The sequence below is a fragment of the Mandrillus leucophaeus genome, unplaced genomic scaffold (genome assembly GCF_000951045.1).
Source record: "Mandrillus leucophaeus isolate KB7577 unplaced genomic scaffold, Mleu.le_1.0 Scaffold386, whole genome shotgun sequence".
Lineage (NCBI taxonomy): Eukaryota > Metazoa > Chordata > Mammalia > Primates > Cercopithecidae > Mandrillus > Mandrillus leucophaeus.
In genome coordinates this window covers 1250460-1265897 of record NW_012104098.1, presented here as the reverse complement: position 1 = coordinate 1265897, position 15438 = coordinate 1250460, and the positions used below count along the sequence as shown (strand labels likewise).

Below are 15438 nucleotides of genomic sequence, written 5' to 3'. Positions count from 1 at the left end.
AAAAAAAAAAAAAAAAAAAGAAAGAAAAAGAAAATACCTTATATTTTGAGTAAATCTATAGTAAGATAGTATTCAATAAATCTGAAGATAGCATTTGTACATGAAAATGCCCGATTTCAGTATTTATCATTGATGACAGCTGATCATTTTTATGAGTCTATAATTTCACTGAAATTTCAAAGTTAAACGGATGTAATCAGAGCCACTATCAGTTTTCTGGCTCTACACTTTCTTTTAGAGGATGGCTGACTGAATTCATTTGTCTTGTCTTTAAATTACACAAACAACATATGAATTTATTTTTTGTAAGAGACTTAAAGAATGTAGAACTATTTAGAATAAAATATAAAATAACCTGTTTACCCTCCTATATTCCAAAATAAACTATATCAAGTTTTGACGTTTCCTTCTTGTTCTTATTCTTTGCTTTCACACATTCACATGCATACACATGCACACATCTGCTTTTAAAAACATAAATGGCATTATCACATACATAGAGTTGTATGAAATCAATTGTCTAGTTAACTATAGCTTCTCTGGCTGAAAAAAAAAATCTTTTCAAATTTGTTACAAGTATTATACTCAAAATGCAAGACCAACTAAAACTATGCAAATGTATCCCCCAAAATTTATGCAAACAGCATTACTGCGATTATTTATGTAAAAATAATTTATTTTAAATTGTGTTTTGTTGCAGTACGGGGGTGTTTCTTTTTGTTTGATTTTATTTCCAAAAAAATTAAACCTAAAACTACCATTAGGTCATTAATGTGTCATAATTCAGACAGATGGCAGTGTGTAAATTCATGTTTTGAGAACTTACAAACAGCAGACTTACAGAAAAATCTCATACTTACTTTTATAGTTCTAAGTTATATCTAGTCACAATCTATTGCTGCTTTCAAGTAGTTTTCAAAAATGTAATAATGTAATAGAAGTCATTTTATATTTCCAAATACTACATTCAAGTCAGTGTTTTTAAGGTGTAAGTCATTTTAAAGCAGTACACAGAAATGATTAGGTACCGCCTATTTTTAGTACCTAAAAATTATTGAATAGCTCAGTTTTCAAGCTTTAGATGATATATGGGTGATCTGAGCAAACATTTCCAACAGAAATAGACAGACCTTTTACAATCAGGAATTAAACATACATCCTCAGCCCTAAAAACTATAGAAATGCCACTTTTCAGTCTAAAAAGCAACAGATGTGTTGAAAACAAAGTGATCTACTTCAGACCATCTGAATAATAAGCATATTGGCATAAGTCTGATTAGAAGACCGATATTTCCATATGTAAATATTACTTGCTAAAATGCATATTTTTAAACAACAAGGACATTTATGAAAATGGCCATAAAAGAAAATGTTTTATATACTTGTAGGAGAAATTAAGCCTCTTTAGAACGCAACCAGAAATTCTCACTGTTAATTCAACTGAAAACAGAGCAACATAGTACCCTACCACTTCAAAATATGATCAAGCCCTGCATGTTGATGTCTTAGTAAGAAGCAGGTAGAGCTGACATAGACAAGTGTAAGGAGAACTACAGCTTCAATGATAATGAGAGCAATGACAAAAACGTCAAAAGTGTAGACACCCAGAATGTTAATTCATTAGAACGTGACTTCACACTGATTAATTATACACTCATCAAAATATCTGGAGTGCATAAGAAAACCTAATTGAAGCATTCCATCTTGTATATGCTACTAAAAACAGTTTAAATAAGTGATAGAGAACTGGCTTTAAAATTACAAGTGTATGGAATTAAATCTGTAACCTTAAATGTGCTATATCAAGATATTAATAGTAGTAATGAAGATGATGATGGTGGTATCATGGAAACATCTACATTAACATTAATGTGGACTCCACTGAACATGGTTGTATAGAATCAGAAAACATAAAAGCTGTTTAGAACCTTAGAGATCAGCTTTTGGGACCAATTTGAACATTACAAAATCTTTTTCAGAGTGAGACATTATAAAAATAACACATTCCCAAACAGAAAAAATCACAAGTAAATTAGGATTTTGGATTATTTCAACAACTAAGAAATCAAGTTTCCAAATTTTTTTTCAAGTAGGTCAGAAGCATATTATTTAAATAGACATATGTAATATGCTAATCTTAAGTAGTTCCTTCATTCAACAAATATTTACAGGGCTCCTACAATGCATACAATGCTTATGCTAGGGATGAAGAGGCATGACCATTTTCCTCAAAGATTCACATCTGTAAAACCTGATTAATTTCGTTATAATCAATGTATGGCCCCCAAATAAATCTATATGCTTTGAAAAGTTACTTAATTCACACTCAGTAATTAAGACAGCTTTCCCACTAACTAACATGAAATACAACAGTTTGCTATAAAATCTCATTTACTGCGGTCAGATCACTTCAATAATTTCAAGAGACTGGTTTGGTGTTTTTTTCCTTCTGACCTATAAACTGGAAAGTGCCTCTATATCAACAACTAACTTAAGGATCTTTCTCAGGGGTAATGCTATTTTCCATCTTCATCTAAAATAGATATTAAGAACTCTTAAACTGCTGACCACATCACCTATCGAGATTTCTGTGAATGGAAGTTTGAATTTATGGCAATAGTAGCTGAAGGAAGTATCCTTTATGGGCATTACAAGATTGTCTTCATCGAGTTAGGCTATAAAATCAACATTTTACAAATTAAAGCAGAAATATAAATCACATTAAAGAAAATGAATGGATCCCAGGCCAGAAAGAACGGGTCGTAAACTGATTGTATGTATTAATATAGGTTAAAGACTGAATATGGGGGGTTTAGCCTAGGAAGCCAAGAGGGAAAAAAAACGACTCTCTGAAGTATTTTGGTTGAACATCGACGTAGGGAATCTAAATCCATGTCCATTCAAAGGAGAAAGAACTGGACAAAGGATTTCCACCATAATTATCCAAATAGCAATGCTATCTCTATTGTGATGCTGAATATATTAGGCTCTCTTAGTCTAATGCCATTAAACATTTGAATTATATAACTAACTCCCTTTATTCAGATTCCTTGCTCAGTAAATGACCTTTACTGATTACCTATATAGGTCAGTTCACAAGAACAAAACGATCTGGTGAAGCCAACTAGAGTGATCTAGCTCCTATGTTTGTTGGTTGGATATGCATGTGTGTGTGTGTGTGTGTGTGTGTGTGTTTTAGTTTTAATCAATATCTAAACATGAACTGGCATTCTGATTTTAAATATCAATTTCGTAAACTTCTTTAATGTCAGTCAACCTTGAGATACAGATCCACTCTAAGTGTGCCACAAATCTAGTTTCAGAACTTGCAAGGATGAGTGCCAAATCCTGCATTATAAATAATTCTGTGGGGAAATGTTATCCTGTGAGAACCTATCTAAGTGGCTGGTTGCCCTTTTGTCTGTTTCACTATACATCCTCAAATTTATACACGTTTGAAAAACTCTTGGAGGTAAAAGGTGATAAGCAGCTTATTAATCTATAATAAAGTCACAGTTAGCACATCACACTCATTTAAATGTACTTCTAAATGTAATAAGCATTATTACAATCTCATACAAAATATCAATTCATTTGGACCCTTGAAGATAACATCCTTCTCTAGAAAACACCCCAAGCCTTTTTTTTGAGCCCCAGCACCAGCAATGCATCATACACAGTAAGTGCTTAATAAATGTTTGCTGGATCAATGATCGAAAGATGAAAAATATCTCTCTAGGGAGTTCTGACTCTCCACACACAGGAAATCTCAGAAGAAGTGTTTCTAGCATTAACATTCATTTGGAATTCTATGGTGTCTTGGGTAGTCAGTGCTTACATTTTTAAGATGGAATTCTATAATAAATATTTTAGAATAAGTATGTTAACTAATATGTTATCTATGCTATACTTTCCCATCTAGGTAACCTCATCCCAAGGGGTATGATATTATATTTTTTAAAAATAAATTATATACAAAATCATTTTTAAATAATATATATTGTATCTGCATATTTATCTCAAAGTCTTCAAAAAGGCTCTGGTGAGGAGTATGAAATTCCTCATCTATTAACGTGGCAGGACTGACCAGTATTTAGCTAACAACCTGTAACAAGTATGCAATATTTTCAAGAGCATATTAATTTATAAAGAAACAGGTTGCAGAATAAAGACAGAGCGTTAGAGTAGAGGCACTGGAGTATACGGCATACATTAGTCTTATGATTTTTTTTAAAAACATAGAAGTTATGATATTAGATATACCACAAAATGTTGAAGAGCTTTTTGTTTAAAAATCAGTGAGTCAATCACATCAATTAATTCAACTTCTGAGACTAACATAAAGGATTCCATTAAGCAAAGAGTTTATTAAAGCCTATGCGCATACAATTCAATATAGAATTTTGATTTAATGGGGCAATTGGGGAAACAAGGCCACTGATCAAATACTGAGAATTACTTAGACATGAATGTTTTCAAAATATGGTATTAAACTACTGTTAAAGTAATATGGGCAGAAAAGCAACCAAAACGTGGGCTAATATTAGTTTTCTCTAATTAGGAAAATTCATACTTCGGTCTATATCCATGTGCCTAATTGCTATCCCCCTCCCAAATTGAACCCTATGGGTGCTTCAAACCAGAATTGAACTAATCTAAATCTTTTCCAGGAAACTTGTTCCAGTATTTGCTATCTCCACTGACAGAACCTACCACCATCTATCCAGTAATTTAGAGGCTGTCATCCTTGACTCTGTTCTCTCCTTAATTCTACTACCCAAGTACTGTCTACTTTAAGCTGCTAAATATTACCTAGATTCTTCTCCTTCTTTTTTATCCCACTACTACTAGCTTGCATGACTTCTCACTCAATCATTGAAACAGCCTGTTAAAGACGCACCTGCCTATAGACTGGTCCCCATCCACAATCTTTTTCCCCACATTGTAGTCAAATTGATCCATGTCAGTCAAAAGACTGAAGTCACCTACTTTGTTAAAACCATTGACTTCCATGAAAATAAAAGCCAAGTTTCCTCTCAGACAAGATGTTCCATTAACCTGCTTTGATTAACTCTCCAAAATCATTCCTTGCCTCAAATTCCTAGACTCCAACTTTACAGTCTAGAAATACCAATCTGCTTGTATTTCCCAGAATATTGCATGCTATTTCTCACCTCTTATTGTGGATACATTATTTACTGAAAAGGCCTTCCACTTCTCTCCTAAGTCCTATTCATTTAATAAGTCTTGGCTCAAGCAGTCTCTCCCTCTAAAAAATCTTTCCAAACGAGCATCACCTCTCATCCCCCATAATAATCAAGACACTAAGTTTACCACAGTAAAATGCCCTACTTAATGTCTGTCTGTCCCACTAGAGTATGAGTTCCTGGAGGAAAAGGACTCTATACTATTTATTCACCTTTGGATTCACCTTACAATACCTGGTACATATGAGGTATCCCACAAATATTTATTGCATTGATCAACTAGAATTGAACAGCAAAATGTCAAATGCTTATAACTAATAATTGCATTAAGGCCTACTTCAAATTTAAAACACCTAAACTACTACCCCCAAAGTGCACAATCAACAATTAAACCAACAATTTTATTAGGTATCACCAAGTGAGAATTTAGGGTACCACCAGAAGCATCAAATGAGGTTAGATTTTAGATAAGGACTCTCTAAGAATTGATTCTCTGTAGGAATAGGTTACTCTATCACCAGAATTGTTTTCTTTTGTCATTTGTAATGACTGGTATATCTGGAACACCAATAATATGCAGTGATGTGCTTTACATATAATCAAAACCACAAAACTATACTCAGGAACATCGAGCGCCAGCACCCTCCCCAATTCTGACATATCGACAAACTCTATTTCTTTCTTAACCAAAATCTTCATAGATGCTTTAAATAATGGAGGGTTCCTGCTTCAATTTTTACCCAAAATTATCAGAAATCCCTATCTTTCTTCCCTGGACCTGTGCAATAAACAGAAAAGAGCAAAAGACCCAGATTTCAAATAGATTTGGATTTGAAAACAAATCCTTTTTCTTATGAGTCATAGGTCCATAAAAAAGTAACTTGACTGCTCTGAGTAATAGCAGCAGTGATTATTTATTGAGTCTTAGCATGTGCCAGAAGTTGTGCTGAGTATTTTGCACATATTGCCTTATTGAAATCTCACAACAGCCCATTGAGGTAAGTATTGCTTATCCCTATTCTACAGATAAGGAAACTGGAGCTCAAAGATGTGAAGTGACATGGCCAAGGTCACACAGCAAAATAGGAATTCTAACCCAGGCCAGCAAAATTGCAAAGCCCGTATTTTTAACCACTCACAATCTACTGCTTCTGAGCCTCAGTTTTAAGTATTATAAAATAGAGTAATTACATGCCTACCTCACAGAATTGATGTGGAGACAAAGTGAAATAATAAGTAAAGCATCTAATATACTAAGTACACTCAATAAAGGATGCCCCTCTTCCTTCTCTCGCTCCAGTGGTGATTATAACATTTATAATAAAGGAAACTGTCCCTAAATGTGCCTTACCTATATCAAAACAGAGATATATTGGGTCTCAATTAATTCACAAAAGGAAAATACTAACAGGTCAATAAGTACTTTTAACATAAACAGATAAAAAGGAAAAAAAGTGAAGAAAAACAACATATTGTACCTCATTTTAGGACTGGAACCCTGCTATTGATATTTCCAAATGTGATAAAATATGTAAATATTCAAAATATATCAATATATCAAAAGTTAGGAGAGAAAAGCACGGAACCCAGAGACGAAAATTCATTGCGGCTTACAGGAAGACTCTCAATAGAACATATTCAATGATATTACCTTTTTTTAAAAAAGTACTTCTAGTGGGAAAGACAGATTTTGAACAAAGATAGAGACAATAAGGATAATCTTTCCGCCATAAGTTGTTTTGTTTTTTGAAAACAGACTTTAATTCTCAATACTAAGCAGGATGGGGAGTTAGGAGTGGAATGAGGTGCAAAGAAAAAATTACAGCACTTTTGCTGTTAATTACCAACAAATCTATACATCCTTTACTTTCTTTTTTTCCCCTTTTTTTCCTCTTTTGGTACATAGTTATGACATTTATCTCTGATAGCTGTAAAGAAATTAAATCAGAACTATTTTTATTTAATTCCCTAATAAATAAGAACATTGGGTATATACACAAACCTAAGTACTGTGACTTAAAACAGAACAAGATTTTACATCAAGCCCATCTGGTGTTACATTAGGGTGTGTCCTATAGCAATCCAACCAAGGGTGACTGCCAAACTAAGCTACAGAAGACAACTCAGAAAGCTGGTGAGTCCCATAATATAAGCTCTATTTCAAAAAGTGCAAAAGATTAGCTGATATCTCTCCACCCTCATAATAACTCTTCTATTTCTGAAATATTGTTTTCGTTACAAAAATATGGGCCAGTACTGGACACGGCAGACACCCTGAGAAGGTGACATTGTAGAGATAGCAGTTATCTAATTTACCCACAAGGTAATGTCACAATTGTATGTCCCAATCCTGATAACTTCATCTTTCTGCTAAGTTCTCTAAGAGGTAAATTGATTTCTTCAAGCCTCAATTTCCACATATGAAAAATAGAAATCATAATATACTTCTGCCTCACTAGGTTCCAAAAATGGAAACTAGCTAAGAAAAAAATTAATGTGAAGTACTCTGAAAAGAATAAACTAGATTCCCTGACCTGATTATTGGTCAGAGCCTTGTAAAACTAGACTTACTACTTCTACCGATTCCATACATGCCACTTGGTCATCAGACTGATAAATAGCATTGACTGTACAGTTGATCCACTTAGGAGCTTTAAAGTAATAGAAACAAATTTTGCATCATGATGTATTTTCATAGCCATTTAAGTAACTACTTGCAAAGTAAATTTGTACATAAACATTATAAAAATAGATAAGAAAAACGAAATTAATTTAAAAATTTTGAACTTTAAACAATTTTCAAAATAGTCAGCTGCCAGTACAGAACACTCTGAAACCAATACTGAACAACTACGCAAGAATAGGAAATGAGCTAACCAAGAAATAGAAGGAATCACAAAGTAAGTTTCATCTGATGGGCCGAAATACAATATGGAGCATTTTTATATTGTTCTGTCTGAGATGTCTGTCTCAGATTCTTAACTCCCAGATTCTATTTTTAAAAATCACTTAACACCGTGTATTTCCAATAGCCATCAAGGCATATACTGTCATCCCTGACACAGAAGATTGTCAGCAGACTCAATATGTACACTAATGATCTCAGGCAACAATGCCCATCTTCTTATCAAAGAGATCCTTATTCCAGAAAACAAAGTTTAAAGGTCTCTAAGAAAATTCATTCGAAACCATAGGAAGTAGTCACTATAAAATGTCAGAATCACTAATACCTCTTACTTCTTCTTAAGTTTATCTTACATGCTAAATTTCAAAACCAAAAACTGTCAGGCACTATAACATTTTTAGTTTTCTCCCAAGTCGCCAGTGCTCTATTCTAGCACTGTCAAATAATGATAGCTGCTGTCATTATTTTTATACAATAGCTGGCAGCAAGTTGCACAGAGACCCTTCATCTTAGAAGAGTTACCAAATACCTCAAACAAATGTTGGGACCTTACAGTAGTACTGACCACCTTCCTAAAGTCAAAATAAGTGAGCTCTCATGCCTTATTGATACTTTTTTGGCCAGAGCGTTAGCTGTTTTATTAAAAAAAAAAAAAAAAAAAGATTTTACTTATTTTATTTTTTTAACTGTTTAAAAATAACTTTTTTTCCTCCTTACACATATATTCCCATCCTCTCCTTCCTGCTACTAGAAACTGTCTTAAAGGTTTTCACATTTACTTTTAGCTTTAACACTTTCAATCAAAATTGCAATTCTGTTTTTGGAAGCAGCCACCCTCCAGGAAGTATATTTGAAGATATTAAAAAATGCAGAAAATAAATAAGTTCTTTTCATTTAACAAAGTCAACAATGCATGTAAAGGGATTTAGGAAAACCAGTGATCTCAGACACAAGCGATTTGACAGGCCAGATGCACACAAAAATTATTCCAAGTCACGGAAAAACATCAGAGTGACCAATTCTAGGTCTCTTGTACTAATTAATAGACAAGAGTTCCTCTCTATCACTATTTGCTTTGGCAATCTAAAATGCTGATATTCTCCTAGATCTAACAGAGAGGAAAAATGGGTATCTTCTCCATCTAACACCTAAGTGGGTAACCTAGATACTGTAAATAGAGGCTACATAAAGGATGCAAGAGACAGCTCTGAAGTGAGAGCCAAAATATTTAACCTGCAACTCTTTGGAAAAGAATCTGAAAACACGTGCATCTTAGCCAAAACCTGTACTAACATGGAATTGCCACAGGCTAGTAAGTTAAAAAACTCTCTACCAAACATAAGTTTACTGTTGTTGGGTGAGAAAAGCTCAAATGTCAAAAGCACAGTTCTTATTTGTTCAAATTGATCATGCCTACACTCTGCACTGTTTATTTAAAAAGATGAGTGAACTGCCTTTCTGAAGCAAGTACTTGAAAAACCAGAATCAAATTCACAAATAAAGCAGCCAATTAACCAACTGACAAGCATTTTCCTGTGGTTGTGTCTAGGGGATGACAGTCGAGTCTCTGATTAACAGTTACTCCCTACCCGATACATGCAATGTTTCTAAAGCCAACAGCTAACTAATAGAAACTACATATTCATCTCTTTTTACTCTTTGGGAAATTGTGTGAGCTATCTGAGAAATAAAAACATTACACCAAATAACGAGTATATTGAAATGTAAAAATTATATTGCCTAAATTGTAGTCGTAGTATATTTTTCATCAAATCAACTAGCAAAAAAAAATGCAAAAGATTCATTATGAGATTAGCATGATAATTTAGTATACATTCACTCACTAACTTTACTAGTTTTTTCTTTCTAAATGATAAAGGAATTGTACGGACTGCTTCTAGAATTAAATTTTCTTAGGAAATGCTCATTACTTAAAAGAACTATGACTTTTAAATAAATAAAGCAAATTCAAATAACTCAACCATAATTTCAAGTCAACAGTTAAAAGTACTTAAAGTTAATAAATTGCAAAATGTATTCAATAGTATTCTATATAAATTGCTTATAATTCACTAGTCTTTACTAATTACTAAGCTCGTAGCTTTATAATAACTTAAAAGTTTCAAGAGCTGTTAGAAGTAAAAAAAAAAAAGTTGCTCTCTCTGGATAGTCAGAATACATTTCTGAATATGCTCACAATTAAGTAGATGATTCACTTTTCTTAGTTACTAAATCTTCAGGGGGGAAACAAAAGAAAGAAAATGCCTTTCCTTCACATACCGGCAGAACAGAAAACTTGTAAATTTAATTATATTTACATGTAAGTCCAATGTCCTTTCTATAACATATAAGAATAAAATATAAATCAAAGTATAAAGAAAACAAGATTTCAAATTACTTTTGAGTAAGAGTAATAAAGCACTTGCACTTGATAACTAAACTGATAAAACATTGTAATTAAGAAAAAAGCAACCATATTCTTAATTAAGAAAAGCATTTTGTCTTCTGTCACTGACAGCACATAAGTTGCATCTTATTACACAAAAACAATGTATATTACATCAGTAAATGACCCTTTATCAAAAATAGTAGCCAAAACTGTCTTTTCCTACAAATTCAAAACATCTTTCCAAATTTTATCAGCTGTTCTCTGAACAAAAGACTTTCAACTTTGTTAGAGAAATGGATATAAACGAGTTCTATAAATTTGCAAATACACTTCACTTCCAATGCTTTGGAGAAAAAACTTTCACATTTTTTAAAAGCAAGTAACACTATAATTTTATCACTGACAGTTTAGCTTTCTACCAAGGCAATATAAAATTATTTCATTTATTAACTGTGAAGAGTCCTTTGGAAGTGATGTTTCCACATTTTTTACCCAACAACAACAAAAAATCTAGTCATAAACCTGGCAAGTCAAAACAATAACCAGCAAATTCTAACCTTTCTTACCTGATACAGGTAAGCACCAGCTCCCAAATGCCACCTTGGGATAGTTCAGACTAGTAAGCAGGCTCATGTTTTATAATACTAGAATGAACAGGAATAAATCTGTGTTGTTCTTTCTTTAGCAAAATCTATAACAGTAGCTATACCACAATGTGAGAGGACCCCACAGACCTAACAAATTCAAGTCTGTTGCTGGAGAAATAGAAAAAAAAAAAAAATCATAAAACGAAGACTTACTGCTTGTCATGTGACTTGGTGAGGCATGCTGTCCATTGGGTGTGCTTGAGGTGAGGTCAATTGCCATATTGGAGTGTTCCCTTTCGGGTGAAAGCTCATTGTCACCTGCTTTCACAAAATATAATCTTTTGGTTTCTATTCATTGTCACGTAAGATGTAATTACTAACTTTGCTTTATACACGCAATGGCATGCATAGCCTTCAAACTGTAAGGTAATACATTTTTCCCTTAAAAAAAACTATAAGGAAATACCAGTAGAAATATACAGTTGAATGAAAGGATGAAAAGCCATAATCAACCCACAATAAAAAAAATTAACAAAACTTCATTATCTTAATACATAAATTGTTGATTTCTAAAGTATCTTTCAGTTGAAAGAAATAACTTTTCTTTTAACATCTAATTTAATTGCTAAGCATACAGAATATATAATGAGCATTTTCCAAAATGCTAGCTATCAGAGAGAGGATGGAAAAGACAGGTAGTTCAAGAAATGTCAAGTTAGGAAAGCTAATTCTCTTTCACATAATATGTCTGAAAAATTAGGTTACAGAGAAGTAAATATTTAGTACACATCACATTAATAGACATATATGAAACCTAGACTATTCTAAACTTACAACAAAGTAAATTATAAAAAGTAGGAAAGTGCTGATCTGCTAGCTACTATTGATTTAAGTACACTACTTAACTTAGTATATTTCTATATTTCCTTCTTATTTCACTTCAGTGCTGTTATTTTCTCAAACTCATTCGAAGGTGAAATTGTGAACAGATAGAAAAAAAGAGTACAGAATTCTTAATAAAGTTTCATAATCCAGGAATTAAAACACAGGTAATACAAAGGCAACTTTATTACCAATAACAAATTAATGAAAACTAATACTTACACGTTATATAGCCATCAATAGCCTCTGTTTCCATAGTCAAAGTGCAATGCTGCAAAACAAAAGATTATACCCTTAATACAATGATTCCTTTCAGTATCTGCCATCAAATTCTTAACTTATTTGAAGCTCCAAGCAGTTGGTCCATGTTGCTGCTGCAACCTGTGCCCAGAAACATACACAGTGTACTGTATGTGCTCATTTGCAAGTCACTGAACTCTTTCTGCAAATGATCTGATTCCTGCTGGAGATAGGATAGGAAAGATAAGTGTGCAGTGAGATGGGCAAGAGCAAAAAAAGAATGACTGTCTTAATCAAAATTTACTGGGTTTAAAGAAAAAATAAGGGGTACACCTCAAATGCGTCAGCTTTAAATGGGATTTAAGTGTTTTACCATTCGCTACTTCCCACAATCACACTGCAGTTTGAGGACTTCCCCAGTATACAGATAGCTCTATTCACAATTGTTGCAAGTTGGTTCATCATGTTCTAATAGGGAGGGGGAGGACAAACAAACATAAGAAAACAAAACAAAACAAAAAACTTAGTGCCCAACGGTGTCTTGAAGATTTCTACAGCAGTTGGCCAACTCCCTGACTTGTATTGACATTTTAGCCTACCCCAAGTTCTGTGTAAGCACCTGTTCAATGTAACCTTAATTTCCTGCCAGACCATGCTTGGATACAAATGCCAAGCCTACTTAATACAGTCTGATTTTGAAAATTTCATAAACTTTGGTTGTACTAGAGAGAATCACTTAAAAAAAAAAAAAACAACTTTGGACAATTATTCTTATGCACAAATGACACAAAACAGAACATAATTCTCAGAAACAAAAGTAAACTGTATGAGATGACACCCCCTAGCTTTGATTCACATAATGAAAAGATCGATAGTCTAACTGTATTCTGTGGGGGAAAAAAAAGTTTAAGAATTGACAAGTCCTGTGAAGATTTTTACTTTTTTCCCCTCTTTGGCCTTGGTCCTTTTTGCCTTTAGTTTCAAAACTCTCACTGCACCAGCAGCTAAATTATTCACAATGAGCCATTTCTGTATTGATCGCCAAGTATATTTAGCCCTGGCTCCTGGAATTTCTCCATTACTTACTGGAAAACAGGCAGCTTCACTTCTTGTCTCCAAAACCACTTCCCTTCTCCCTCCCCTCCCCTTCTTCACCACCACCCTCCCTTACTACCCACCCCCCCCCAAAAAAAAAACTTTTCTTTCTTTCTTTATGGAATAATCAGATCAAATTCCCAACTCAGTCACTACCTAGCACTTAAATTTCAACCTGCTGTACTGTTATCACATTCTTTTAAATTATGATTACATAAGGCTTTTAAGAAAGAGATCCGTAAAGTTTAAAAGAGGAGCAGTTTCTTCGGATATTTTACAAATGAGCTTATCTCTTTAAAAATGTACACATTTAACACACACACATTAAAAAGAAAGAAACGTCAGGGAGAAGCGAAAGAAGGCTGCCCCATCAATGAAATGGTTATTAACCCTCAGAGAAGGAAAGAAAGAAAAAGAAAAAGGAGAAAGAGAAACGAAATGTACATACAAAAGAAATTGTCCTTTGATTAAAAAAGATTCATCACCATTTCCAGCTCTGTCGGGAGATCTCAGCTTCTTCTAACCCCTCAAAGAGGAGGTGACAATGTCGGGCTGAAGATAAACGGAGGGAGAAAGAAAGAAGTTTTTTGTGTTTCCCCCTTCTCTCTTTCCCTCCCTTGCCCCCTCCAAGCCAAGCCCCCTGCAGAGTTCAAGGGGAGGAGGAAGGAAAAGCACTTTACAGGTGGGTCATTCCAAGCCCAAATCCAGCAAACAGATCGGCTGATAAACAAAACCAAGAAATGAGAGAGAAGGAACACCCCCCTTCTCCTCCTCCTCCTCCTCCTCGTCCTCCTCCTCCTCCTCCTTGTTCCACCCCTCCCCCTCGTCCCTTTGGGATGGTCTAGTAGGAAAAGTCACTCAGGAATGGCACCACGTACTTTCAGGAAAGAGGAAAAAAAAAAGAGAGAGAGAGAGGTCAGTCAGTGCTATAGCAATGCGATTAACAAGAGAAAAAACTTGATCCACCGGTTCCTTAAGAATCGACCAAAAGCTAAGACAAGAAAACTGAAAGAAAAGGAGGGGGGGGCGGGTAGAGGGGAGGGACAGTCAGGCAGAACCCAGCTAGGAACCTAGGCCAACTTCACAGGACTGTTTTTGGCCCTTGGCAAAAAAGAAAAAAATTAAATCTTAATTCCATCTCTTTCGCCCATACTAGAACCTGTCAAAGTGATTTAACTGCTGCCTTTTTACATATGTCATACCAGGGTTTTTTTTTTTTTTTTTTTTTTTTTTTTTAATATTGAAGTCAACCTCTGTGGCTAGGCGAGGGTGCAGTGTTTTCCTTATATGTGTTTTTACTGGCAAAGTGAATTTCTTGTAGGGAACATGTAGTTGTTTTTTTTTTTTTTTTTTTTTTTTTAATTCCAACAGGATCTGGATATTACCTTCTATCTGGACAGCTGCAATTTATTCCAGCCTACCCAATCTTTCTTCTTGGAATTCAAGTTAAAACAAAGCAAAACAAGTCCAAATTCATGACAGCTATAGAGATGAGAACTGATTAATCGATTAACATCCCAGAAACAGATTACAAGGAGGGGACGATAAATTAAGGCAGAGGACATCATCTTCAACCCGATTCCCTGAGCGTCCTTTACAAAAATCATTACCCTAATCAGAACCACAATCCATCCCTCCCAGAGAAAAACACCTATATTATTATTATTATTACTGGTTAACAGCAACAAGTCATTTGATCACACCACAGTGCAAAACGAGATGCTATATAATTACACTTAACTTTGAAAACACTCCCCCCTTTGCAAATCATACACATATTTATATATAATCTATGAATCAGAAGACAAATAAAACAAGAGCTGTTCTTCACCACGCAAAAGCCAAGCGGAGATTTACCTCAGCAGTGCATGCAGTAAAATAATCCCATCACCCTTTTGTTTGTGTTTACTGTTAATGTGTCCTCTGTCTTTCTTTCTTTCCTGTGCCTAACGTGTGTTTGTGCACTGCAGTTGGTGGTGGAAACTAAGGCAGTGGATCTGTAGCTAAGGGTAATCCTGTTTTTACTTCCTCCATCTTCAGCGAGGAGCAGGGTTAGCCCGGGACAGCTGGTCAAACCCCGAGAAACCGATCCGGTGGAGCCCGAGCACATCTCCCCCGCCGGCCGGGCTCGCG

General features: G+C 34.4%; 1 protein-coding gene across 2 annotated transcripts in view; it reads right to left on the bottom strand.

Moving 5' to 3' along the window:
- IKZF2 (IKAROS family zinc finger 2 (Helios)) overlaps positions 1 to 15359 on the bottom strand; it is a 165778-nt gene extending 150419 nt beyond the window's left edge. The window contains exons 1-4 of one of the 2 annotated variants that reach the window (XM_011990876.1): positions 15163 to 15359; positions 13754 to 13857; positions 12193 to 12241; positions 11302 to 11406 (exon numbers count right to left, since the gene is read on the bottom strand). In XM_011990876.1, the coding sequence (XP_011846266.1) occupies positions 11302 to 11406; positions 12193 to 12226 (139 nt within the window). In that variant the 5' untranslated portion in view covers positions 12227 to 12241; positions 13754 to 13857; positions 15163 to 15359. Of the gene's footprint in view, positions 1 to 11301; positions 11407 to 12192; positions 12242 to 13753; positions 13945 to 15162 lie in introns of those variants that run through there. The other variant, XM_011990875.1, reaches the window with a different exon arrangement.
- Between the last annotated feature and the right edge of the window lie 79 nt (positions 15360 to 15438).